This window comes from Oreochromis niloticus, linkage group LG3 (genome assembly GCF_001858045.2).
Source record: "Oreochromis niloticus isolate F11D_XX linkage group LG3, O_niloticus_UMD_NMBU, whole genome shotgun sequence".
Taxonomy (NCBI): Eukaryota; Metazoa; Chordata; class Actinopteri; order Cichliformes; family Cichlidae; genus Oreochromis; species Oreochromis niloticus.
This window is the reverse complement of record NC_031967.2, coordinates 52,686,254-52,712,697: the sequence shown is the minus strand read 5'-3', so window position 1 is coordinate 52,712,697 and position 26,444 is coordinate 52,686,254. Positions and strand designations below refer to the sequence as shown.

The 26,444-nt window shown below is 41.9% G+C and overlaps 2 protein-coding genes across 3 annotated transcripts; both read left to right on the top strand.

Annotated features, from left to right (window-relative positions):
• The first annotated feature begins 2,278 nt into the window (after positions 1–2,278).
• LOC109199342 (programmed cell death 1 ligand 1-like) lies at positions 2,279–8,463 on the top strand. The gene is made up of 3 exons (XM_019354643.2): positions 2,279–2,467; positions 6,885–7,247; positions 7,489–8,463. Exons 1-3 carry the CDS (start codon positions 2,407–2,409, stop codon positions 7,578–7,580), a joined length of 516 nt encoding a protein of 171 aa, XP_019210188.1. The 5' UTR covers positions 2,279–2,406; the 3' UTR covers positions 7,581–8,463.
• A 6,404-nt stretch (positions 8,464–14,867) lies between these two features.
• On the top strand, positions 14,868–19,250 carry LOC109199341 (programmed cell death 1 ligand 1-like). 2 transcript variants are annotated; one of them, XM_019354642.2, is made up of 3 exons: positions 14,868–15,070; positions 18,271–18,618; positions 18,860–19,250. In XM_019354642.2, exons 1-3 carry the CDS (start codon positions 15,010–15,012, stop codon positions 18,949–18,951), a joined length of 501 nt encoding a protein of 166 aa, XP_019210187.1. In that variant the 5' UTR covers positions 14,868–15,009; the 3' UTR covers positions 18,952–19,250. The 2 variants fall into 2 exon arrangements, with proteins under 2 accessions (XP_019210187.1, XP_019210186.1); XM_019354641.2 differs by lacking the exon at positions 14,868–15,070 and adding an exon at positions 16,546–16,791.
• Positions 19,251–26,444: the final 7,194 nt, after the last annotated feature.

The following is a 26,444-nucleotide window of genomic DNA, read 5'->3' as shown; positions in this document are numbered from 1 at the left end:
GATGGGGCTCTTGTGGCTCTTGGGTGGTGTTTTTCTGACGGTTTCATGCAGCACTGCTGAAGGAGTCTTTGCCAGCAGACGCAAGTTACTGGCCTGGTAGCTGTGCTGTTTATAGGCGTGTCCAGGGTGGGTTTGGGACATGGGGTTCTGGTGGCTGGCAGGGAGGTTGAAACCATGTTTCTGCAGGTGGTCTCTGCTTTTAGTGGAGGCCACTCTGTAGGTGGGTGGGATCTACGAGAGGTGGAGGATGGACTCTGGTTGTCTATTGTCTTAAGCTGGGCATACACTGTGCGCTTTTTTTTTCAGTCGCGTTATTCAGCTTCAGCTCAAACCGTACGATTGACTCGCAGGGATTAGAAGTTCGCAGGTCACGATGCAGGGTCTCACACTATACGGCCCGATGCTCTGATGCGACCTGAGTGCTCACACTGTGCGTCCATAAAATGAAGGTTATAACGGAAATTCTGTCGCTCGCTCTCCCTCTCTGTCTTTCACTCACACAGACACACACACCACCACCATCAACTTTGCTAAATTGCTAATGAAAAACATTGATCAGGCAGCTGTGATTGAGCAGCAATGTAGATCCAACTATTTTCACGGTTGTTGTGGTCGTGATAATTTTGTGAGGCCACATCGAAAAGACTCAGATGAGCTTTCCAAAGTTCTACAAGTGCCTCCATCGCTTGTGTCCAGATCACACGCTGCACTGCTGTGCTACTCCGTCTTTTTCACCGACATTTATGTGCTTGCGCGTGCCCAGTGTGAGAAGCTGCAGTGACACCCTCCTGACCAAGCGATTGATGATCGGGAGCTGGTCGTGAGGTGTTAATCGCTTCTCATTACCCCACGTATACTACACGATGAACGATGCACGATGAAGGCCAAACTCGGGCCGATCACCAAAACGGTCGCACGACTGAAAAATTGGCTCAAAATGGGCCATAAATCGCACAGTGTAAGCCCAGCATTATATAGCTCAAGACTTGACAGTTCGTCTTGTAATCAGAAGGTTGCTGGTTTGAGCCCCAGCTTGGACAGTCTCAGTCATTGTGTCCTTGGGAAAGACACTTCACCTACCGCCTACTGGTGTTGGCCAGAGGGGCAGATGGCACGATATGGCAGCCTCGCTTCTGTCAGTCTGCCCCAGGGCAGCTGTGGCTACAACTGTAGCTTGCCTCCACCAGTGTGTGAATGAATAATGTAAAGTGCTTTGAGGGCCCCAGAAAGCGCTATATAAATGCAATCCATTATTATATAGTCTGGGAAATGACTGAATGTTGGGGTGGGCATAGTTTTTCCTCTGCAGGTGGTCTCTGCTTTTAGAGAAAGCCACTCCATAGGTGGGGAGGATCTACCCTGCCCTGCACTTTGTGGGGCCTGGTGGTGCTGCTGTTATGCACCCAGGTCTGAATGGGCCATGACAATCTGCCTTTGATGGATTTTGGGAAACTGGGTGATTATATGGGTCAGTGGGGGAGCTGGCTACCTCTGACCCTTTCCCTGCTTTCCTCCTCCCACTCCATCACACCACCACTCATGCAGGGCCTTGGGGTGCTGTGTGTCACTAACTTGTAAGAGAGGTATTCCTCTTCAGACCCCTGTAATGGAAGTTTTAAAGTAAAGTGCAAACACCTGGTGAGCATCTTTTTGAAGTGGGTTTAATTACGTATTGCAATATGGAGAGAAACGCTCTGGTCAAACGCTAAAGTGGTGGTTAGCTTTTCTTCCCCCCAGAATAAAGGGAATCTTATAGGCCTGGAAGTACAATGTACCTTTGGGTGTATTGATGCTTGGACCTGGGTGTATAGAGTATGTCTGGGAGTGTGAGTCTGTTTACTGCATTCATTGTGTGTCTCTATGTTAGTCGAAAGTGTGAGTATCTGTATATGTGTGCACGAGTGTTGGAATACTTGCATGGTGGGTACTGGCTCACTCCCGACAGCTGCATTGCGGGGCCTGGTGCCTCTGGCTCTATGGGGCCCTGTTGGGGGTGGGGGGCAATTGGGTCCCTGGGCCAGGGGCTCTGTCTCCTCAAGTGTAGCCAGTTTTCAGGGTCTGCTGGCTTGTCACCATGGCCTCCCTAGGACTACTGTCAAGATAACTTCCAGAGGATATATGTAAAACAGTTGAGCTGAGAATTTAGGCCTCCGTCAAGTTCACTTGTTAGTCACATTTCTAGTTGCTGCTGTTATTTCACCTTCATGCTCAGACATGCGTCTTTTCCTCCTCTCAGCTTCCCCTCTTCCCACCATCTGGTTTCATTGCACTGCACACTCTCAAGCTCAGATAAAAGGAAGACAGTTTAAAGCAGTTACCTGACGTTTACAGTTTTAGATTTTGTTCCTGAAAACATCAGCATTCTTGGATTTTTAACAGCTGAAGTTTGAACTGGATGAAGAGAAAATGACTGCAATGACTGAGTCGCTTTGCTGCACTTTGCTGCTTTTTGTCTGCGTGTTTGCAGGTACGTACAAACAGCAGCTCACTAATAACACTTCACACAATAATGACACTAATAACAATTGAATGATTGACTGATTGATTGCGTTTAAGTAGGAGGTTGGGTTAAAATGGATTAGATTATGTCATAAGCCAAGTAACAGATACTTTGAACCTGCCGTTTATGGAGCCTGGAGTGAACGTTTATCTTTTCAAGCACATTGTGGTTAGGTGTTTTTGGTGGATTTCTCAAGAAAAGGGAGTGGGAGTCTCAATCATGTTCCCAATCAAAACATGATCAAAAACACTAGACGTTTTTAGACACTCTTTAGGCTTGAATATAAAGATAATCAAGATTGAATCTCACTCTCTCTTTGTTATAGTTTGGCCAGACTGTTTTTTTTAATCTTTTCTTTTTCTCTCTCTCCCATTTCTCATTGTTAGTTACGCTCAGGCTGGGCTGGCTTAGTAGCAGGTTTCTCCCCTGGGGCAGAGTCTATTGGGGTGACCCATCTTTCAAGAAACCTAGAGAGGGAAGGCTATATATTCAAATCAATTCAGTTCAATTTTATTTATATAGTGCCAAATCACAACAGTCCCCTCAAGGCACTATATATTGTAAGGCAGACCCTACAATAATACATACAGAAAAAGCCAATAATTATAAGACCCCCAATGAGCCAGCACTTCAGCGACAGTGGGATGGAAAAATTACTTTCAACAGGAAGAAACCTTCAGCAGAAACAGGCTCATGGAGGTGCTGCCTTGTGTCATGACCGGGTGGGGTGAGAGGAGGAAGAGAGGACAATATACTTGCTCTGGAAGGGAGCTAGCGATTAATAACACTTAGCCTAAAGCCTACACCTATTGCAGCATAACTAAGGGATGATTCAGGATCACCTGATCCAGCCCTAACTATATGCTTTAGCAAAAAGGAAAGTTTTAAGCCTAATCTTGAAAGTAGAGATAGTGTCTGTCTCCCGAATCCAAACTGGAAGCTGGTTCCACAGAAGAGGGGCCTGAAAACTGAAGGCTCTGCCTCCCATTCTGCTTTTAAATACTCTAGGAACAACAAGTAAGCCTGCAGAGCGAGAGCGAAGTGCTCTAATGGGCCGATATGGTGCTAAAAGCAGGGCTCTAGAGTGCGACCAATTTGGTCACAAATGAGACCAAATTTTTCAATGGCGTGACTAAAAAAAATCCTTGGTCCCACCGGTGCAACCAGCTGTTCCGGTAGAAAAGAAAAAAAAAGTCTCCACAACTCTGAAAGTCTCTGTGTGGTCAAAAACTGACACATATCATGCCCCTATCGTGTGTCCCAATCAGAGATAGTCAGGGGCGGGACCTCCATGATTGGCCGTGGTCCTGCAGTTGTCCTGTAGTCTTGTGTGTACGTTTGATAGTAATGTGCGATACCACTGATATCCTTTCCGATCCAATACCAAGTAAAATTCAGGGTGGTATTTACGATACTGATCCGATACCGATACTTTGTACAAAATCTCAAATTATAGCTTCATAATGATTACAGGATGTCAGATTACTTGTTCTTATTGCTTAATAATGCAGAATTATCATATAGACATAAAAAACCTGAAGTTGTGCGCTATTTGAACACGTTGCCTGCCTAGCAGCACCTGTCCCTGTCCACTCCTTCTCTTCAGTTCGCCTCAAAATAAGCTTGTCATATTCTGTGATATGATTTACTCTGAGGTGTTTGACGAGGTTAGTGGTGTTGCCACAACACCGCACTTCTCGGTTGTTTGTGGAGGTAAAATACATCCGCATCTGACTCCATTTGCACCCAGCCATTGTTGTGAGTGCGCACGCCAAGGGGCTGCAACACATTTATACAGCCGTATTTCGCATATGACTATGAAAGATGGAAGAGGAAGTAGTTCCTTCCAATTTAGACGATCTGGATGATATAGTTTCTTTCCACTGTGTTCCTGTTATGATAAACTCACCAATTTACCCTAAATTACTAAAATATTGATATTTTAATATGAGAATCGATTCTAGAACATAACTGACTGGTATCGGAGGAATCGATATTTCAGTATCGATCCGCACATCACTAACGGTTGAAAATGGAAGTGGAAGAGAGAGGTGAGTAGCTTAACCTCTTAAGCCCCAACGCCCCCAGATACGGGGGCAAAGGGCAGGAGATAGGTTAGGCGTTGGGGCTTAAGAGGTTAAATAAAGCGATATCGATTCAGTAAATCCTGAATCGACTTTTAAATATAAATGTATTTTGCCCGAAACGCCAGACTCTCAGGTTAAGGTTAGCAGTTTTGCTTCCACCATGATAAAAACCACACTTCATGCACAGCTCTCTCTCTCTCTCTCTCTCTCTCTCCGTCTTTCAAGAACAGTTTCCCATCTCAAATCTCTGTTTTCTGCATTATTCATTCGCTTATTACCCATCAGTCTACTGTTTTTTACAGTCGGCCGGTGTCTTTTTTTTTTTTAACTTAAATATCCTCGGACACGAAAGTCTAATTTCTGCTGTTCAATACTGAAGAAATTTAAACTTCTTAAAATTATGCAAAATTGCAGAATATTTTTAAGGTTATCTGCTATATAAAGTCAGGCCAGGAAAATCTCCTTCATGTTTTTCTGTGTTTTATTCTCAGTTACTTTGACTTAAAGGCATCTGCTGTGATGCTCACAATTCTGATGAAGTCTCACATGTATCAGTACTGATAAATAATCAGAATTATAATATTTCTGTGTGTCTGAGGCTAAATTGAATCGAATCGGGACCTCGTGAATGAGAATCGAATGGATTATAGAAATCAGTGATGATACCCAGCCCTTGTGAGCAGCCTACGCCTGACAGAAGTGGATGTAGCTGTGGGTAATAAGAAAAGATGAAAAGAACTATTGATAAATTTTTTGTTAAGTTAAGGACTGATCCGTCTGAAATTCATAGCCAGCTCTGACACAGTGCCATCAATCTTTGAACGCTGAAAAAGCAGCAGTGTATCCAGAAAACACATTATATGCTGCGATAAATGCACTGCCCAAGTGTCCCCTCTCCCCACTGCCTTTCAGCAGCATGCAACAGCAAACAGGTCGTCAGAGGAGGCTGATGTGATAATTATGTTTAATATTGTCTACAATATTACCAAAGAGTGGCAAAGCACTTTAAGCACAAGCACTTTTTCAGTAACTTATCCTTCTTGTAGAAATGTGCTCCAAATAAAGAACTTTGTGTTGATAAGATTGTTAGTTAATCATTTACAAATTAATATTGTCCGTGTGGACAGCAATTTCCCACCCCAAAAAGTGCACATGTAAAACTGCGGTGTTAAGAAATGCGGTTGAAAAATTTGGGGGCGCTTAACTTTAGGTGCATCAGTGCAACCGTGGCAAAAAGTTAGTCTACAGCCCTGATAAGGCCTGATTATTCAAGACCTTGTACGTCTGAAGCGGGATTTTGAATTCAATTCTGGATTTAACAGGGAGCCAATGTAGGAGAAGTATGCTCTCTTATAGTCCCTAGCCTGTCAGTAGGTGTGAAGATACTGATGTGGGAGTCTTCAGGCTGTAATCTTCCCCTCGTGCTACCAGCACTCATGTTGTGACCGCTGAGTCCAATAGTTTGTCATTGCAAGTGCTTTTGCTCTGCATTTAGCTGGTGAAGTGTTTGGCCCACCTGTCAGCCCCCAGTGTCCTGCTATCGGCCAAGGTTATCCACCAGACTGAGACAGTTCATCTCATCTCTGAGCAGCTGGATCGTGTAGTGGAAAAACTACACACCTTTGGAGTGTGAGTCGCAAGTTCAATTCCCATTTGGTGTGCAGTAAGTGTCCCGGCACTAAAACATCTAACAACATCAACATATTGGAGATACTGTGAAGATTTTTGTAATTTGGAATCTACAGCGACACACACCTTTTTGTTTCATTTACAAATAACAGAAGCTGTTGATGTAGTGTGCATTTTTAGTGAAAGCAGATGGATTAAATGTATACATGAATGCTTTGCAGATAGAGCAGGGCTGACGCTGAATCACAAAGGATGAAAGGAAAAACAACTGCAGGCAGTGCTCTCTCTCTCTGACTCTCACTCTGATTGACTGCTGTTGAAGAGAACATTTGTACTTTGACCCTTAAACCTCTTTCCTCTGTATTGTTTCCTCTTTCAGACGAGAAAAACATCACAGCTATTACAAATTAAATTAAATTAAATTAATTAAATTGAATTACAAAGACGGAAAGGAAAACCAACTGTAGGACAATGACCTCTCTCTTATTCTCACTTTGATTTGCTGCTGTAGAGAGAAGAGTTCAACCTCTCTGCTCTGTGTTGTTTTCTATTTAAGAGAAAAACATCACATAACTGTAGGCCAATGATCTCTTTCTGGTCTCACTCTGATTGGCTGCTGTAGAAGAGAAAGTTTTAGTCTCTCTGCTCTGTGTTGTTTCCTCTTTCAGATAAGAAAAACATCACAGCTGAGTCTGGACAGAACGTCACTCTGACATGTCGAGCTCCAAATGAGAACAAAACCAACACAGTAGTAGAGTGGAGCAGACCTGATCTAAATCAAACATATGTCCTTTTGTACCGGGATGGGCACTTTGATCCAGCCAAGCAGCATCCATCATTTAAGAACCGGGTGGATCTGCAGGACAGACAGATGAAGGATGGAGATGTGTCTCTGATTCTGAAGAATGTGACGATTAATGACACTGGAACATATGAGTGTCGTGTCAGTGGAGAAAATGAGTTAAAGAACAAAGCTAATCTAAGTGGTGACCCCATCAACATCATCTACCTGAGTGTTGTTGATCCTCCAGGTGAGTGAGTAGAGTTGAGTGTGTGTGTGATCAGAGGTGAAGCTGCTTCCTGGTTGTTGATGTTTGTTTCTAAAGATGTTGTTGATGAGACTTTGTAGAAAGCAGCTGGTCTGAGTGATGTGATCAGAGTGCAGTAGATAATGTCTGACAGCAGTTTGAAGAGGAAATGGATTCTGTTCTGTTCTTCACTCATCACCTACCTGACAACTGACACCTCACACCTGTTTCTCACCCCTACTAGGAAGCGTCAGCATGGGAGAGAAGATAACTGCACCATTTAGACTCATCATCACTCTGTCAGTTTTTGCTGTGCTTCATGTTGGTGGGTTTTGACCTACAGAAACATGAAGACAAACAGACTCACCTGAAACAGCCTGTCTGAAATTTCTCCGTTTTTGTTTCTTTGTTGTTGTTTTTTTTTTTTAACACTATGAATGTCCAGCTTAACGTTCATTACTCTGTGTTTTGTGACAAACTTTAAGGTAACCTGTATGTCACATTTTGTTTTTACTGAGTACTAAGAACAACAGTTAATCAAACTGAATAATGCTGTGAGAAGTATTGTTTTTTCCGAATGTTTTATCTGACGTTTGCTTTGTTCTGAAGGCCTGGGCCTGGTTTCATCCTGATAAAAAATATTTTTTCTTTTTTTGTTTGTTTTTGTTATTTCTTCTTGTAGGATCTTGTAATCCTGCTGACTTCTGTCCTACTTGTTCAAAAAAGAAGCTGGATAGGATCACACTGAACCACTAACAGACAGCAGGGGTGTCAAAGACGAGGCCTCCGGGCCAGGATAGACTCCAATGCTGTCTGCTGGACAGCTTTGGAAAATATGAATGATGGTAGAATTTTTTGACTTAACTCTATTTTCCAAAGTCTAAGGAGCTTGGAAAGAAAAGCGTCTGGACTTCTTTAAGTTGCTTGAAGACGTTTCACCTCTCATCCGAGAGGCTTCTTCAGTCTCAGGGTGGAGAGTCCCAGATCTATTTGCAAAACTTTTACAGTTAGAAAGAGCTCCCGCATTGCCATTCATACAACACCAAAATAGTTAAGAAATAAATAATGACATCACAGAACAGTTCCTGTTTTTTACTGTCTACTGTACATAAAACAACAAAATGATCAATCCACAAAATCTTCATTTATTCATGAGTGTGTAACAGCTACTAGAATTGTTTTTTCTGTAATTTCACACATTAACATGTAGAAAAACTCATATGTGTTGTTGGAATTGTGCCTTTTTTATTAAGATATAAAGATAGAAAATGTGTAGATAAACTTCTTTACACTGACAAATAGTGTCTGGGCTGACTAAACAGACTCAAGCACAGACTCAGGGAAAAAGTTCAACAAGGATTTATTTACAGCACCAAGTGAATATTCACAAATGTGAGGGAGTTAGGGTTTCCAGGTATCCATGGTAAGGAGGGACAGGGACACCACGCTCCACTTCTGCCAAAACCAATCGCTCCATTCTTGCCACACTGCACGGCCTTCTCCAAACACGCCACGTCACTCTGCCAAACACTCACGGAATCCTAGGAAGGGAAAGAAGGACAGGTTCAGGGAATCTATGTACGCAAACAGACGAGGAGACCAGAACCAGGACATCACAGGGAAACACAAGAGAAGGTTAGAGCCAGGCTACACTAACATGAGTTGTACAATAATCCAGCGACGAGAAACACTGAGCCACTGCCTTAAGTAGCGGCCTGGAGAAGCTGGATAATGAGCCGCAGGTCAGTAATCGCTTGCAGGTGCGTGGGCCAAAGGCGGGAACACGTGCTGAGCTCCACTCGGATTGAGAGGATTCAAGAGAGAACAAGTGAGAGAAACAACAAAACACATGTGGCGTTTCTGAGTAGAGCTGGCCGGGGAGACACAGGTACCGTGACAGAAAGTGGACTTTCACTCATTTGGCCCACTTGAAGCTGAAGTGGACCATATCTGGCCATCGATGTAAAATGAGTTGGACATATTGCTGTTTTAAAGTGAACTGGGTTGAAAGTAGTTTTTGTTTCTGTGCCCATCTGTATATGCTGAATCTAAACTGTTTGGTATGGAGAATGAACTAGAATAGAATAGAATAGATTTCAACTTTATTGTCATTGCACATGTCAGTACAAGGCAACGAAATGCAGTTTGCATCCATTCAGAAGTGCTTTAGCCATGATATAGATATATTACAAAAATGGGTCTATTATGGGTATGTTACAATGTACATGGTATCAAGGTAAATCCGGTCAAAAATAGATTAAAAAAAAACAAAAAACAAAAATGCTTAATAGCAAATTCTGGAGAGACACTGAGCCTCGCGTTGTTCACGCGCCGCCATCTTGGTCATCAATTCCCAATTATCAATTACCATGGAGATATACTCATCATTGCTTAAAGATGAAGATTTTATTACTTATTTTTAAAAGGAGTGGACCTTTTAAAAATACTTTGCAGCTTCAGTCTGATGGTCCAGGCAGGTCATTATAAACAGTCCCAATCAGTCAAAATATGATCGAAAACACTGAAATTCTCTTTATGTTCATTCTGTCAATGAGTTCTGAAGTTTATATTCAAGTCTCAAAAGTATCAAAGTTAATCATTTCAACTTTTAAACTCAGTCTGTTTATTACTCTCTCTTTGTTACAGTTCAGTAAGATGCCCCCCTCCCCCAATCTTTTACATCTCAGTGTAAATTACTCTCAGGCTTGTCTCAGGTTGTTGGGCTGACTCAGTAGCAGGTCAGTAGCAGACTTTATCGGGGTGAGCCATTTTCCAGAGGCCTATATATATAGCCTGTCAGTAAGTCCAGGGATACTGATGGGTGAATCGTCAGGATGTAATCTCCCCTCAGGGTACTGATGGCCATCTTGGGACTGTTGGGTCCAATGGTTACGTTCTGTTTTATTTATATAGCACCAAATCACAACAATCGTCCCCTAGAGGTGCTTTATATTGGAAGGTAAAGACCCTACAATAATACACAGAAAACCATCCGATAACCACTTAAGAGCTGTTGTTTATATTTACTGCGGGAAGAAACGGTAAAAACGGCGTTTTATAAGAAAAAAGGCTCGAAAGCACTCTCCGCCTGTGAGCAAAAACAAAACCCCACCCCCCTCTCACTTTCCTATTCGTCCGAAAAGTACCATGTCGACCAATCCAAAAATGATATGGCAACGTGGCATCTAGTTGTTAAGAAACGGGAGGAAGTTTTAGGAGTGACGGCGGTGTTTTGAGATGTGAGAGATTTGAGACGTTTAGCGCAAATCTTGTGTAGTTAGTGTGTAGTGTAGTCAATAGTTTTGTTGTGTGTGTCAGAACAATGAGGCGGCTGCTGAATGTTACAGGTGTTACAGGAGTGATACATCTCCTGTTGTCAGGCCTGCAGGTATCAGGCTGTTGTTCTCCTTTATCTCATAGTGGACAGAAATTATTTTTGGAGTGGCACAAATAATTTGTGTGGCATCAGATTTGATGCAGAACAGCTGATTGTTCTGTAAGTAGTTTGAAATGTTTATTTAAAAACGCCTTGGCTGCATTAAAAAAAATAAATAGCTGCAAAAAACTTTGTTTGCCAAACTGAGTTACTTTTTTGAAGTAGTAACTATATAATTAATTGCCCAGCATATTTTGCAGACAGAGAGTTACAGGACTCTCTCCCAGACCACAGACTCATAATACAAGTCAGAGCTTTTTTTAAAAAAGAAAGAAAGAAAGTTGTGTTTTCGAAATTGGAGTTCAAGTTATTTTTACTTCCAGTAGTGTTAACATACTACACAGATCATGAACAGGATTTTTTAAATTTTCATTGTAAGTGGGCTAAACCAGTTAATTAAAAGTAGTCTAACATAAATGTAAATGTTGTAATTTGATTATTTTAATAAACCATGTAACTTGGATGGATTTGATGCTGGCGTGACCACAGTGCACACGTCTGATGTCGCTCACAGTGGTCCAAGGGATCGCTCAGGGAGTTTGTGTGTTCGCTCAGACACGTGAAAAATTAGAGGGAACATTGTCTCTGAGTTTAAAAAAAATGTTGATCTTTAATTTTCCGGCTGAACTCTGAGTCGACACTGTTTTCATCGAGGATTTGAAATATTCCCAGAACTGGAAAGTTTCCAGTGGGTGGTGTTATAACAGAAAATTCACTTTTAGCAAACTGTGGAATTTTTGTCTTTTAATTCAGCGGAGCAACACATTTTTTTTTTTATATTCAGTTTAGCAGCTCTGATCCTGAGTTTAAACCTGAGCAGGACACTCCCACATCTGAAAAAAACAAAACATGGCTGCTTCATGATTGAGGCCGTGTACAAATCTTACAAGATGAGGAGTAGTTCTACATGTAAGTCTATATCTGGTCTCCTGTAACTTCCTGTAATGCAGGACTGAGTAAAACATGACTCTTTCTACATTGTATTTACATTTAAAGTCCAGCCTAATGTTCATTATTCTGTGCACTGTTCCAAGCCATTAAAATGGGATCAAAAGTCTTACAGTCTTACCTGTGTCCTACATTTATTTTTATTTGTAACATTTCATTTTTACTGTGTACTGAAAGCAACAGTTGAATAAAGTGAATAATGCTGTGAGAAGTCTTTTTTTCCTTGAATGCTTCATCTGATTTAGACTTAGATCTGAATCCTGGATTCATCAATCCAGGATTGTGAAGTCGGCTTGGCTCTGAGTCACCATTCAGACATGCATCTGTGATTAAAGACAACCGCAGGAAGCTCTTATTACAGAGTGAAGAGTACCAATGTAAAACTGGACGTTTGTCACAGTTGGTGAATGGCTGTACTGTACTGAGATCTGTGGCTGTAGCTGAGTTTGACCTTTGACACCAAAGATTTCAAAGAGGAAGAAACATTCTTTTAATCTTGTTATTAGAGATGTTTCCAGCCTTTGTAACTTTTATTCAATTCTCCTTTAATGTTTGTTAAACCAGCAGAGACTGAAACTAACTACAGAAACTGAGAACAGCTCAAGCCCAGACAGGACTGTGCCTGTAGGCACCAGTGAAATGTGCACTTTTTCTAATGAAGTCATATCACTTTAATTTCCCTGCAGGCATTTGGATCAGTTAGTCTCCCTTCTTTTTATGTACAATAGGCCATGTAGACCCTGTTCATTTTGCTGCAATGTTTAAAATGTTGTTTAAGTTCGTTTTAAGAATGACCAGGTAACCTGATATGGGCAAATAATCCCCTAAACCATCTCAGCATGGGTTATATTGTAAAGATCTACTCAAAAAAATCAGACGTGCCTGATGATGTTTTGTCTCCAGATTATTAAACTGCCACTGTTTAGGATTTGAGAAAGCACAAAAAACTGATTTTGAATGAAAATTTCTTTTAAAAAAAATCACATTTTGGGGGCAAAACTGTACACGATAGAATATTTTATTAGTACTTTCTGGACATCACTGAATGGGCTTAGGTCAGTTATATTTTGGAAAGCAGCTGAATTGTTATTTCTCAATGTAGGGTAGTGTAAAACCTAACATACGCTCATTGATGTTCCTGTCATGGTCCTGGGTCATTTTGACCCGACAGTTTAAGTGTCCTGCGTTTTCTGTCATATTTTGCATTATGTTGAGGTTTCCTAGGATATTCTGTTCAGTATTGTTTATTAGATTTCTCCTCTGTGTTGTCCTCTGTGTCTCCCTCTGTGCGACTGCGTATATGGTGATGTGAGTTATTGTGCTTTGCTCCCACTCCTTGTGTTCTGTGTTTTCCTCTTTCAATCGTGTTCTCTCTCTCTCTCTCTGCTGTCTCTGTGTACTGTCTGTGTTATGTTTAAGATCCGTGTCTTGGTGTCAGCGTTTTCAGTTTCGTGTCCTCCCCACTCTGTCATGTGTAATTGTCCTCAGCTGTGTTCCCCGTGTGCTTCCACTTCCCTCGTTACTTTCTGTGTATTTATGATATACAGGGAGTGCAGAATTATTAGGCAAATGAGTATTTTGTCCACATCATCCTCTTCATGCATGTTGTCTTACTCCAAGCTGTATAGGCTCGAAAGCCTACTACCAATTAAGCATATTAGGTGATGTGCATCTCTGTAATGAGAAGGGGTGTGGTCTAATGACATCAACACCCTATATCAGGTGTGCATAATTATTAGGCAACTTCCTTTCCTTTGGCAAAATGGGTCAAAAGAAGGACTTGACAGGCTCAGAAAAGTCAAAAATAGTGAGATATCTTGCAGAGGGACGCAGCAGTCTTAAAATTGCAAAGCTTCTGAAGCGTGATCATCGAACAATCAAGCGTTTCATTCAAAATAGTCAACAGGGTCGCAAGAAGCGTGTGGAAAAACCAAGGCGCAAAATAACTGCCCATGAACTGAGAAAAGTCAAGCGTGCAGCTGCCAAGATGCCACTTGCCACCAGTTTGGCCATATTTCAGAGCTGCAACATCACTGGAGTGCCCAAAAGCACAAGGTGTGCAATACTCAGAGACATGGCCAAGGTAAGAAAGGCTGAAAGACGACCACCACTGAACAAGACACACAAGCTGAAACGTCAAGACTGGGCCAAGAAATATCTCAAGACTGATTTTTCTAAGGTTTTATGGACTGATGAAATGAGAGTGAGTCTTGATGGGCCAGATGGATGGGCCCGTGGCTGGATTGGTAAAGGGCAGAGAGCCCCAGTCCGACTCAGACGCCAGCAAGGTGGAGGTGGAGTACTGGTTTGGGCTGGTATCATCAAAGATGAGCTTGTGGGGCCTTTTCGGGTTGAGGATGGAGTCAAGCTCAACTCCCAGTCCTACTGCCAGTTTCTGGAAGACACCTTCTTCAAGCAGTGGTACAGGAAGAAGTCTGCATCCTTCAAGAAAAACATAATTTTCATGCAGGACAATGCTCCATCACACGCGTCCAAGTACTCCACAGCGTGGCTGGCAAGAAAGGGTATAAAAGAAGAAAAACTAATGACATGGCCTCCTTGTTCACCTGATCTGAACCCCATTGAGAACCTGTGGTCCATCATCAAATGTGAGATTTACAAGGAGGGAAAACAGTACACCTCTCTGAACAGTGTCTGGGAGGCTGTGGTTGCTGCTGCACGCAATGTTGATGGTGAACAGATCAAAACACTGACAGAATCCATGGATGGCAGGCTTTTGAGTGTCCTTGCAAAGAAAGGTGGCTATATTGGTCGCTGATTTGTTTTTGTTTTGTTTTTGAATGTCAGAAATGTATATTTGTGAATGTGGAGATGTTATATTGGTTTCACTGGTAAAAATAAATAATTGAAATGGGTATATATTTGTTTTTTGTTAAGTTGCCTAATAATTATGCACAGTAATAGTCACCTGCACACACAGATATCCCCCTAAAATAGCTAAAACTGAAAACAAACTAAAAACTACTTCCACAAACATTCAGCTTTGATATTAATGAGTTTTTTGGGTTCATTGAGAACATGGTTGTTGTTCAATAATAAAATTATTCCTCAAAAATACAACTTGCCTAATAATTCTGCACTCCCTGTATGTAAAACAGGAGCAGAACTGAGTCCTCGATCAAGCCCACATTCCTAAGTTACTGCTGTTATTTCACCGTTATTTAAATTTCATGCTCAGACATGCATCTCTCCTGCCTTCCCACTAACTGATTTTCCACTGCACACACACCCTCAACCTCAAATCAAACAAAGACTGTTTAAAGCAAGTTACCTGATATCTACAGTTTCAGATTTTGTTCCTGAAAACATCAGCATCCTTGGATTTTTAACAGCTGGAGTTTGAACTGGATAAAGGAGAAAATGACTGCAGTGAGTTCGTCGCTCTGCTGTACTCTGCTGCTTTTTGTCTGTGTGTTTGCAGGTAAGTACAAAATAACAGCAGTTCACTTATAACACTTTTAACACACTACCACTAATAACTATTGATTGACTGATTGATTGTGTTTAAGTAGGAAGTAAGAGGCTTGGTGGAAATGGAGTAGACTATATTTTAAAACAAGTAACAGATTCTGTGAACCTGATGTTTACTGAGCATTGAGTGAACATATGGTTACATTGTAACCTTTGTTCTCTGAGTGAGAGACTCTATTTCCACGCCGTTACATTCTATATGTACGGGGTATGACCTTGGTCGTGGCATGTGGATATTTCTTTAAGACACTCTTACACTCCACAGCTTACGTATAAAAAACAGCTGTGCAAACACTGCTGATAGTTTGATCAGGATGCATCTCCAAGCGGCCTGAAGAGAGAGAGAGTCTCTCACTCAGAGAGCCAAGGTTACAATGTAACTGTACGTTCTCTATCATATCGAGACTATCTCTCCACTCCGTCACATATTCTATATGTACAGGGTAACTATATAAGACAGACACCCTGCGAGCAGACAGTGCACCCGAATCACAGAGTGAAAGTACCAATGAACTATTTACAAATATACATATATACACGCCACCCCGGTCAGGGCTTCGCCAGAAACAAAGGCCGAGCGGGGGGCGCATCAGTCTGCCAGACGCAAGACTAGCCTGAGCAAGTCCCGTAGGACGCAAGGACTGTAACTGAGTGGCCACTTCAGGTCAGCCCGCCACTGCTGCGGAGGGGATGGCAAAGTAAGGGACGCGGGATGGCCGAGGTAGAGATGCAGCCCCAGTTCTGTCCCCAGAGCCAAGCAGCCGCCCCACGACATCCGAAGACTGGGGATGGACTGGTGGCTTAGTCCACTAAGAGAGAAGGGCCCAAGTGGGGCTGTGATCCAAAGGTCCATCAACAGGGCGTAGCAGCCACTTCGTGCCGTCTACAGACAGGGGGAGCAGCAAGAGTGAACTCGAACGAGACACTCGTGGACAGTCAGGAAGTTTCAGCTCACTGAGCGGGCCCCTGCTGGCCGTGTAAACCAGCGACACACGGGCAATACACCAGACAGGGAGCCAGCGCCTCAGGCTGGAGAGCTCACTCGCCTGCTGATGTACCAGACACAGCGAGGTCTGACTGGCACGTAAACTGGCAAACCGCAGGCAATACTCCAGGGGAACACAGCCTGCAGCAGCAGCGCAGCCGCTGAAGTAGAGGGCCGAGCTAGGGATGTGAACCCAAGGTCCGTCCGCAGCATCCAGCAGCTGCTCCATGCTGTTCGCAGCAGAAGAGTAAACTCGAATAAGAACTGGTGCAGCCAGGAAGCTCAGCTCATTGAGGGGGCCCATGCCGGGTCAGCAAACCAGCGACCCATAGGCAATACACTGGAGAAGGAGCCAGTGCTGCAGGCTGGAGAACTCACGCTTGCCGGCTGATGTATCAGACTGCTTTGACACCCGACACCTTCCTCAGGAGGGAGCACGTTAGAGGCAAATCACCAAGGGCTTCTGCAGTCCATGCTGGCAAGATAAGCAATTCATGCAGGATTCAGGGGTTTCTCTGGATAATAAAGCATGGTCTGGGGACAAGCACAACACACACTGATCATATCCATCCTCTATCGGCATCGAAATGTCATACTCCAAACAATTTTGGGATGTATGGGCTTCCATACTTCTGCCGAAGCAAGGGGGCGGGGCCACATGCTAACCCAGAAACAATTACTATCAGGTAAGCTGGCATGAGCCACCAGCTAAATCTCCCCTTCACTGTTCATTCCCACAGTGTGTTTGGTATAGCTTCTCTGCTTCCATTTATTTGCTTATCAGCTTTAATGTTGTGTAGTGCTTGAACATTAAGCAATGTAGCCCTGGAACCACTAGCCTCTGGGTCTGTCTGACAATATGCCAGACAGTAGTGATGGGATTTCCAGCTCTTTTTAGAGAACCGACTCTTTTGGCTCGGCTCACTAAAAAGAGACGGCTCTTTCGGCTCCCAACCGGCTCTTCAGGTTGTCTTGTTGCTTTAATTAACTTATTATTAACAACAATATAAAATTATGCACAAAAGGAATTACTAATGCAAAAGAAAAAAAACCCTGTGGTTTTATTTATGTACTTATAAATAAATATATATGGTGGCCCCTTGAGACAAAGCACATACAAATTCCAAAGCACGTAAAAACTCCAAAGCATATTATATGCCATATAATATATGGCATTTTAGTTAATAGAAAGCATAGAATTGAGGCACTTCAAACAATTCCATTCCAACATGATCTAGATTGGCTTTTTAGTGAAAGCTGTGTTGGACTAAACATATACATGTCGACTGTGAAGATCTTCAAGTTCCTGGGTACCACCATCTCCCAGGACCTGAAGTGGGAGAGCAACATCAACTCTATCCTCAAAAAGACCCAGCAGAGGATGTACTTCCTGAGACAACTGGGGAAGTACAGTCTTCCACAGGAGCTGCTGATCCAGTTCTACACTGCGGTCATTGAGTCTGTCCTGTGCTCCTCCATCACAGTCTGGTATGGTGCAGCCACTAAACAGGACAGGAGCAGACTGCAGTGGACGGTACGGGCAGCAGAAAGGATCATCGGTGCCCCCCTGCCCTCCATCCAGGATCTGTACCTCTCAAGAACCAGGGAACGGGCAGGGAAAATCATCACAGACCCCTCACACCCTGGACATGGTACAGAAGCCTCCAGACCAGGACCAGCCGACATCTCCCTCCTAAACAGTTGAACTGTCACACTGCTCCCACTGCCAGACTGCAACTGCATCTTATGTACATTCTGTAGTATTCATTCCACCTCATTTCTGTATTTTATGTATATAAGTTTAGATCAGTTATTTATAGTTGGTTTACACAGCTTTGTGTGTGTATGTGTATGCATGTGTAATGCATATATAGACGTGTGTGTGTGTGTGTGTGTGTGTGATTTACATTGCTGTGCTTGAGAGCCACCATCTACCGGAACCAAATTCCTTGTATGTGTCTGCACATATACTTGGCCAATAAACACGATTCTGATTCTGATTCTGATGAATGCTTTGCAGACAAAGTGCAGGACTGACACTGAATCACAAAGAAAGAAAGAAAAAAAAAACTGTAGGCCAATGATCTCTTACTGATCTCACTCTGATTGGCTGCCTTAGAAGAAAAAATTTCAGTCTCTCTGCTCTGTGTTGTTTCCTCTTTCAGATCAGAAAATCATCACAGCTGAGTCTGGACAGAACGTCATGCTGCCGTGTCGAGCTCCAAATGAGAACAAAAACAACACAGTAGTAGAGTGGAGCAGACCTGATCTAAATCAAACATATGTCCTTTTGCACCGGGGTGAGCACTTTGATCCAGCCAGCCAGCATCCACCTTTTAAGAACCGGGTGGAGCTGCAGGACAGACAGATGAAGGATGGAGACGTGTCTCTGATTCTGAAGGATGTGACAACTGCTGATAGTGGAACATACGAGTGTCGCATCGGGAAGAGAAGCAGAGGTATTCTCGAAGGTGTCCCCATCAGCATCATTAACCTGAGTGTTGTTCCTCCAGGTGAGTGAGTAGAGTTGAGTGTGTGTGTGATCAGAGGTGAAGCTGCTTCCTGGTTGTTGATGTTTGTTTCTAAAGATGTTGTTGATGAGACTTTGTAGAAAGCAGCTGGTCTGAGTGATGTGATCAGAGTGCAGTAGATAATGTCTGACAGCAGTTTGAAGAGGAAATGGATTCTGTTCTGTTCTTCACTCATCACCTACCTGACAGCTGACACCTCACACCTGTTTCTCACCCCTACTAGGAAGCGTCAGCATGGGAGAGAAGATAACTGCACCATTTAGACTCATCATCACTCTTTCAGTTTTTGCTGTGCTTCATGTTGGTGGGTTTTGACCTACAGAAACATGAAGACAAACAGACTCACCTGAAACAGCATGTCTGAAATTTCTCTGATGTTTTTGTTTCTTTGTTGTTGTTGTTGTTTTTTTAACACTATGAATGTCCAGCTTAACGTTCATTACTCTGTGTTTTGTGACAAACTTTAAGGTAACCTGTATGTCACATTTTGTTTTTACTGAGTACTAAGAACAACAGTTAATCAAACTGAATAATGCTGTGAGAAGTATTGTTTTTTCCGAATGTTTTATCTGACATTTGCTTTGTTCTGAAGGCCAGGGCCTGGTTTCATCCTGATAAAAAATATTTTTTCTTTTTTGTTTGTTTTTGTTATTTCTTCCATTGATCTTGTAATCCTGCTGACTTCTGTCCTACTTGTTCAAAAAAGAAGCTGGATAGGATCACACTGAACCACTAACAGACAGCAGGGGTGTCAAAGACGAGGCCTCCGGGCCAGGATAGACTCCAATGCTGTCTGCTGGACAGCTTTGGAAAATATGAATGATGGTAGAATTTTTTGACTTAACTCTATTTTCAAAAGTCTAAGGAGCTTGGAAAGAAAAGCGTCTGGACTTCTTTAAGTTGCTTGAAGACGTTTCACCTCTCATCCGAGAGGCTTCTTCAGTCTCAGGGTGGAGAGTCCCAGATCTATTTGCAAAACCTTTACAGTTAGAAAGAGCTCCCTCATTGCCATTCATACAACACCAAAATAGTTAAGAAATAAATAATGACATCACAGAAAAGTTCCTGTTTTTTACTGTCTACTGTACATAAAACAACAAAATGATCAATCTACAAGATCTTCATTTATTCATGAGTGTGTAACAGCTGCCAGAATTTTTTTTCTGTAATTTCACACATTTATCATGTAGAAAAACTCATATGTGTTGTTGGAATTGTGCCTTTTTTATTAAGCTATAAAGATAGAAAATGTGTAGATAAACTTCTTTACACTGACAAATAGGGAATCTATGTACGCAAACAGACGAGGAGACCAGAACCAGGACATCACAGGGAAACACAAGAGAAGGTTAGAGCCAGGCTACACTAACATGAGTTGTACAGTTATCCAGCGACGGGAAGCACTGAGCCACTGCCTTAAGTAGCGGCCTGGAGAAGCTGGATAACGAGGCGCAAGTCAGTAATCGCTTGCAGGTGCGTGGGCCAAAGGCGGGAACACGTGCTGAGCTCCACTCAGGCTGAGAGGATTCAAGAGAGAACAAGTGAGAGAAACAACAAAACACATGTGGCATTTCTGAGTAGAGCTGGCCGGGGAGACAGGTACCGCGACAGAAAGTGGACTTTCACTCATTTGGCCCACTTGAAGCTGAAGTGGACCATATCTGGCCATCGATGTAAAATGAGTTGGACATATTGCTGTTTTAAAGTGAACTGGGTTGAAAGTAGTTTTTGTTTCTGTGCCCATCTGTATATGCTGAATCTAAACTGTTTGGTATGGAGAATGAACTAGAATAGAATAGAATAGATTTCAACTTTATTGTCATTGCACATGTCAGTACAAGGCAACGAAATGCAGTTTGCATCCATTCAGAAGTGCTTTAGCCATGATATAGATATATTACAAAAATGGGTCTATTATGGGTATGTTACAATGTACATGGTATCAAGGTAAATCCGGTCAAAAATAGATTAAAAAAAACGCTTAATAGCAGATTCTGCTATTCAACGTGTTCAACCATTGGAGATGTGAGCAGGACAGACGGAACAACTGACAGAAAAAGTGTGGACTTTATACCAGTTTTTAAATTGTGTTGATAGGCCACGTAAAACCAGAGTTATCATAAAAATATATACAATGTTTAGTTTCCTTCCTGAATACTATCGTTGTTTATATTTACTGCGGGAAGAAACAGTAAAAACAGCGTATTATAAGAAAAAAGGCTCGAAAGCACTCTCCGCCTGTGAGCAAACACAAACCCCACCCCCCTCTCACTTTCCTATTCGTCCGAAAAGTACCATGTCGACCAATCCAAAAATGATATGGCAACGTGGCATCTAGTTGTTAAGAAACGGGGGGAAGTTTTAGGAGTGACGGCGGTGTTTGAGATGTGAGAGATTTGAGACGTTTAGCACAAATCTTGTGTAGTTAGTGTGTAGTGTAGTCAATAGTTTCGTTGTGTGTGTCAGAACAATGAGGCGACTGCTGAATGTTACAGGTGTTACAGGAGTGATACATCTCCTGTTGTCAGGCCTGCAGGTATCAGGCTGTTGTTCTCCTTTATTTCATAGGGGACAGAAATTAGTTTTTGGAGTGGCACAAATAATTTGTGTGGCATCAGATTTGATGCAGAACAGCTGATTGTTCTGTAAATAGTTTATAATGTTTATTTAAAAACGCCTTGGCTGCATTTTAAAAACAAATAGCTGCAAAAAACTTTGTTTGCCAAACTGAGTTACTTTTTTGAAGAAGTAACTATATAATTAGTTGCCCAACTTTGGTCATTATATTCTGTATTTTGCAGACAGGACTCTCTCCCAGACCACAGACCCATACTCATAATACAAGTCAGAGCTTTATTTAAAAAAAAGAAAAAAAGAAAGTTGTGTTTTCGAAATTGGAGTTCAAGTTATTTTTACTTCCAATAGTGTTAACATACTACACAGGTCAATGAATAGATTTTTTTTTAAAAATTTTCATTGTAAGTGGGCTAAAGCAGTTAATTAAAAGTAGTCTAACATAAATGTAAATGTTGTAATTTGATTATTTTCATAAACCATGTAACTTGGATGGATTTGATGCTGGCGTGACCACAGTGCACACGTCTGATGTCGCTCACAGTGGTCCAAGTGTCCGCTCAGGGAGTTTGTGTGTTCGCTCAGACACGTGAAAAATTAGAGGGAACATTGTCTCTGAGTTTAAAAAAATGTTTATCTTTAATTTTCCGGCTGAACTCTGAGTTGACACTGTTTTCATTGAGGATTTGAAATATTCCCAGAACTGGAAAGTTTTCAGTGGGTGGTGTTATAACAGAAAATTCACTTTTAGCAAACTGTGGAATTTTTGTCTTTTAATTCAGCGGAGCAACACATTTTTTTTTTTTATATTCAGTTTAGCAGCTCTGATCCTGAGTTTAAACCTGAGCAGGACACTCCCACATCTGAAAAAAACAAAACATGGCTGCTTCATGATTGAGGCCGTGTACAAATCTTACAAGATGAGGAGTAGTTCTACATGTAAGTCTATATCTGGTCTCCTGTAACTTCCTGTAATGCAGGACTGAGTAAAACATGACTCTTTCTACATTGTATTTACATATAAAGTCCAGCCTAATGTTCATTATTCTGTGCACTGTTCCAAGCCATTAAAATGGGATCAAAAGTCTTACAGTCTTACCTGTGTCCTACATTTATTTTTATTTGTAACATTTCATTTTTACTGTGTACTGAAAGCAACAGTTGAATAAAGTGAATAATGCTGTGAGAAGTCTTTTTTTCCTTGAATGCTTCATCTGATTTAGACTTAGATCTGAATCCTGGATTCATCAATCCAGGATTGTGAAGTCGGCTTGGCTCTGAGTCACCATTCAGACATGCATCTGTGATTAAAGACAACCGCAGGAAGCTCTTATTACAGAGTGAAGAGTACCAATGTAAAACTGGACGTTTGTCACAGTTGGTGAATGGCTGTTTTTGCACAGTGATTACCAACTCATACATATCAATGTAAGTTTATAATATATGGGTTTATAAAGACAGACAAAGTCCTGCAGTAATGAGTTATAATGCATTATTAATTATTCAAATAATATCCTTTGCTCAGAGCTCTCCTCTCTGTGTGATTTTATTTCCTGTGGTTGCTCATGTATTCAGTTAAACAGATTGAGCCCTGGTACTCAATCGATTTTAAAGTTGTTGCTCTGACGATACTCTGAATATCTATCTGGACTGAGATCTGTGGCTGTAGCTGAGTTTGACCTTTGACACCAAAGATTTCAAAGAGGAAGAAACATTCTTTTAATCTTGTTATTAGAGATGTTTCCAGCCTTTGTAACTTTTATTCAGCTCTCCTTTAATGTTTGTTAAACCAGCAGAGACTGAAACTAACTACAGAAACTGAGAACAGCTCAAGCCCAGACAGGACTGTGCCTGTAGGCACCAGTGAAATGTGCACTTTTTCTAATGAAGTCATATCACTTTAATTTCCCTGCAGGCATTTGGATCAGTTAGTCTCCCTTCTTTTTATGTACAGTAGGCCATGTAGACCCTGTTCATTTTGCTGCAATGTTTAAAATGTTGTTTAAGTTAGTTTTAAGAATGACCAGGTAACCTGATATGGGCAAATAATCCCCTAAACCATCTCAGCATGGGTTATATTGTAAAGATCTACTCAAAAAAATCAGACGTGCCTGATGATGTTTTGTCTCCAGATTATTAAACTGCCATTGTTTAGGATTTGAGAAAGCACAAAAAACTGATTTTGAATGAAAATTTCTTTAAAAAAAATCACATTTTGGGGACAAAACTGTACATGATAGAATATTTTATTAGTACTTTCTGGACATCACTGAATGGGCTTAGGTCAGTTATATTTTGGAAAGCAGCTGAATTGTTATTTCTCAATGTAGGGTAGTGTAATAAAACCTAACATACGCTCATTGATGTTCCTGTCATGGTCCTGGGTCATTTTGACCCGACAGTTTAAGTGTCCTGCGTTTTCTGTCATATTTTGCATTATGTTGAGGTTTCCTAGGATATTGTGTTCAGTATTGTTTATTAGATTTCTCCCCTGTGTTGTCCTCTGTGCGACTGCGTATATGGTGATGTGAGTTATTGTGCTTTGCTCCCACTCCTTGTGTTCTTTGTTTTCCTCTTTCAATCGTGTTCTCTCTCTCTCTGCTGTCTCTGTGTACTGTCTGTGTTATGTTTAAGATCCGTGTCTTGGTGTCAGCGTTTTCAGTTTCGTGTCCTCCCCACTCTGTCGTGTGTAATTGTCCTCAGCTGTGTTCCCCGTGTGCTTCCACTTCCCTCGTTACTTTCTGTGTATTTATGATATACAGGGAGTGCAGAATTATTAGGCAAATGAGTATTTTGTCCACATCATCCTCTTCATGCATGTTGTCTTACTCCAAGCTGTATAGGCTCGAAAGCCTACTACCAATTAAGCATATTAGGTGATGTGCATCTCTGTAATGAGAAGGGGTGTGGTCTAATGACATCAACACCCTATATCAGGTGTGCATAATTATTAGGCATCTTCCTTTCCTTTGGCAAAATGGGTCAAAAGAAGGACTTGACAGGCTCAGAAAAGTCAAAAATAGTGAGATATCTTGCAGAGGGATGCAGCAGTCTTAAAATTGCAAAGCTTCTGAAGCGTGATCATCGAACAATCAAGCGTTTCATTAGTGATGAGTAGATGAGGCCTCGTGAAGCGTTTCAGCACATTCCCCAAACTGTATCGATGCTGTGTCGACACAGTGTTGCTGTTTTGCTCCATACTGACACCTGCTGGACCTTAAATATCATTGCAGGGAACTTACTTGAGACTCACAACAGACACTGATTCAATGACATAGTCATACGTGTATACACTGTAAGGTATTGTACTTTCCATGGAATCATTTTATATGTTTTACATTGCAAATATTGTAGACATCTTTAAAATATATTGTGAATGACATAAAGTAAAAATTAAAATGAAAGTATTGTGAATATAACATTACCCATTTAAATGTAATTGACTCAGAGTTTATTATAAATTTCTATTCAGAAAAATAAGTTTATCCAATGTTTTTGCATTCAGTCTATTGCGGGGGGGTTTTCACACCATTTCCCCAGCTTTGGAAAACTCACAGGCACAGATGAAGCTGGGGTACACAAACACTGTAAAGCCAGGTGGAAAAGGTTCAGATAAGATGTCTTCCTTTCCCCCAGTACCTTAAAGGATCCTCTGATCTTGGAATGTTTCTCTCCGACACTCTCCACAATACTAAGGGGTTGGCAGTCCTTTATAATAAAATTCAGGACTGCCTGGTCCAGAACAGTCTTCCTAGATGCTTGATTTCAAAATAATAAAACACATATTAATAAAAAAAAAGTGTTGATAAAGCTGTTCAGTGTCAATATAGGCCTGCCTGAGTTCATTCTCAGTGTGTTTGTCTCCTCATTTTCATGTTTGGCTCTGTAATGCCTCTGTAACACTGAGGAGGTGCTTTTGTTTGTAAGAAAGCTCCGCAGAACAGATGCGACATTTATCCTGCATAAAATGAAATAAATAATTTACACTGCAGGTCACATTGCTGTTTTTCCTATTCTGATAGATTACACTGAAACAAAGACAGACAAACTATTTGCAGTTAAAAGATCAAAATGATCCCACACAGCAGAAACATTTCCATTTTGTTATGGAAAGATGTGTATTTTTATTTATCTTTGCGAGAGTCAATTTGTGGGGTTTTTTTGGTGGCGACTCATTCCGTTGACAGATGCGGATGCGGTACCTTTTAAACACAGCTTGGCGCGTTGGTAATGAGCGATACAGCAGCTGTATCGATCACGTGACTTTTTCTTAAAGCGACGCACGCACCGATACAGGCATCGCTAGGTGAGCTTGATACATGCGCCGGTGCATCAGTGTTGCTGGACCCATCACTACGTTTCATTCAAAATAGTCAACAGGGTCGCAAGAAGCGTGTGGAAAAACCAAGGCGCAAAATAACTGCCCATGAACTGAGAAAAGTCAAGCGTGCAGCTGCCAAGATGCCACTTGCCACCAGTTTGGCCATATTTCAGAGCTGCAACATCACTGGAGTGCCCAAAAGCACAAGGTGTGCAATACTCAGATACATGGCCAAGGTAAGAAAGGCTGAAAGACGACCACCACTGAACAAGACACACAAGCTGAAACGTCAAGACTGGGCCAAGAAATATCTCAAGACTGATTTTTCTAAGGTTTTATGGACTGATGAAATGAGAGTGAGTCTTGATGGGCCGGATGGATGGGCCCGTGGCTGGATTGGTAAAGGGCAGAGAGCTCCAGTCCGACTCAGACGCCAGCAAGGTGGAGGTGGAGTACTGGTTTGGGCTGGTATCATCAAAGATGAGCTTGTGGGGCCTTTTCGGGTTGAGGGTGGAGTCAAGCTCAACTCCCAGTCCTACTGCCAGTTTCTGTAAGACACCTTCTTCAAGCAGTGGTACAGGAAGAAGTCTGCATCCTTCAAGAAAAACATGATTTTCATGCAGGACAATGCTCCATCACACGCGTCCAAGTACTCCACAGCGTGGCTGGCAAGAAAGGGTATAAAAGAAGAAAAACTAATGACATGGCCTCCTTGTTCACCTGATCTGAACCCCATTGAGAACCTGTGGTCCATCATCAAATGTGAGATTAACAAGGAGGGAAAACAGTACACCTCTCTGAACAGTGTCTGGGAGGCTGTGGTTGCTGCTGCACGCAATGTTGATGGTGAACAGATCAAAACACTGACAGAATCCATGGATGGCAGGCTTTTGAGTGTCCTTGCAAAGAAAGG

Excerpts from the sequence above, each read along its gene's own strand:
- LOC109199342 (XM_019354643.2), top strand. The coding sequence starts at position 2,407 with ATGACTGCAATGACTGAGTCGCTTTGCTGCACTTTGCTGCTTTTTGTC. Across the intron at positions 2,468-6,884 it reads TTTTGTCTGCGTGTTTGCAG|ATAAGAAAAACATCACAGCT; the intron begins GTACGTACAAAC and ends TTCCTCTTTCAG. Across the intron at positions 7,248-7,488 it reads GAGTGTTGTTGATCCTCCAG|GAAGCGTCAGCATGGGAGAG; the intron begins GTGAGTGAGTAG and ends CACCCCTACTAG.
- LOC109199341 (XM_019354641.2), top strand. The coding sequence starts at position 16,635 with ATGGTCTGGGGACAAGCACAACACACACTGATCATATCCATCCTCTAT. Across the intron at positions 16,792-18,270 it reads CCAGAAACAATTACTATCAG|ATCAGAAAATCATCACAGCT; the intron begins GTAAGCTGGCAT and ends TTCCTCTTTCAG. Across the intron at positions 18,619-18,859 it reads CCTGAGTGTTGTTCCTCCAG|GAAGCGTCAGCATGGGAGAG; the intron begins GTGAGTGAGTAG and ends CACCCCTACTAG.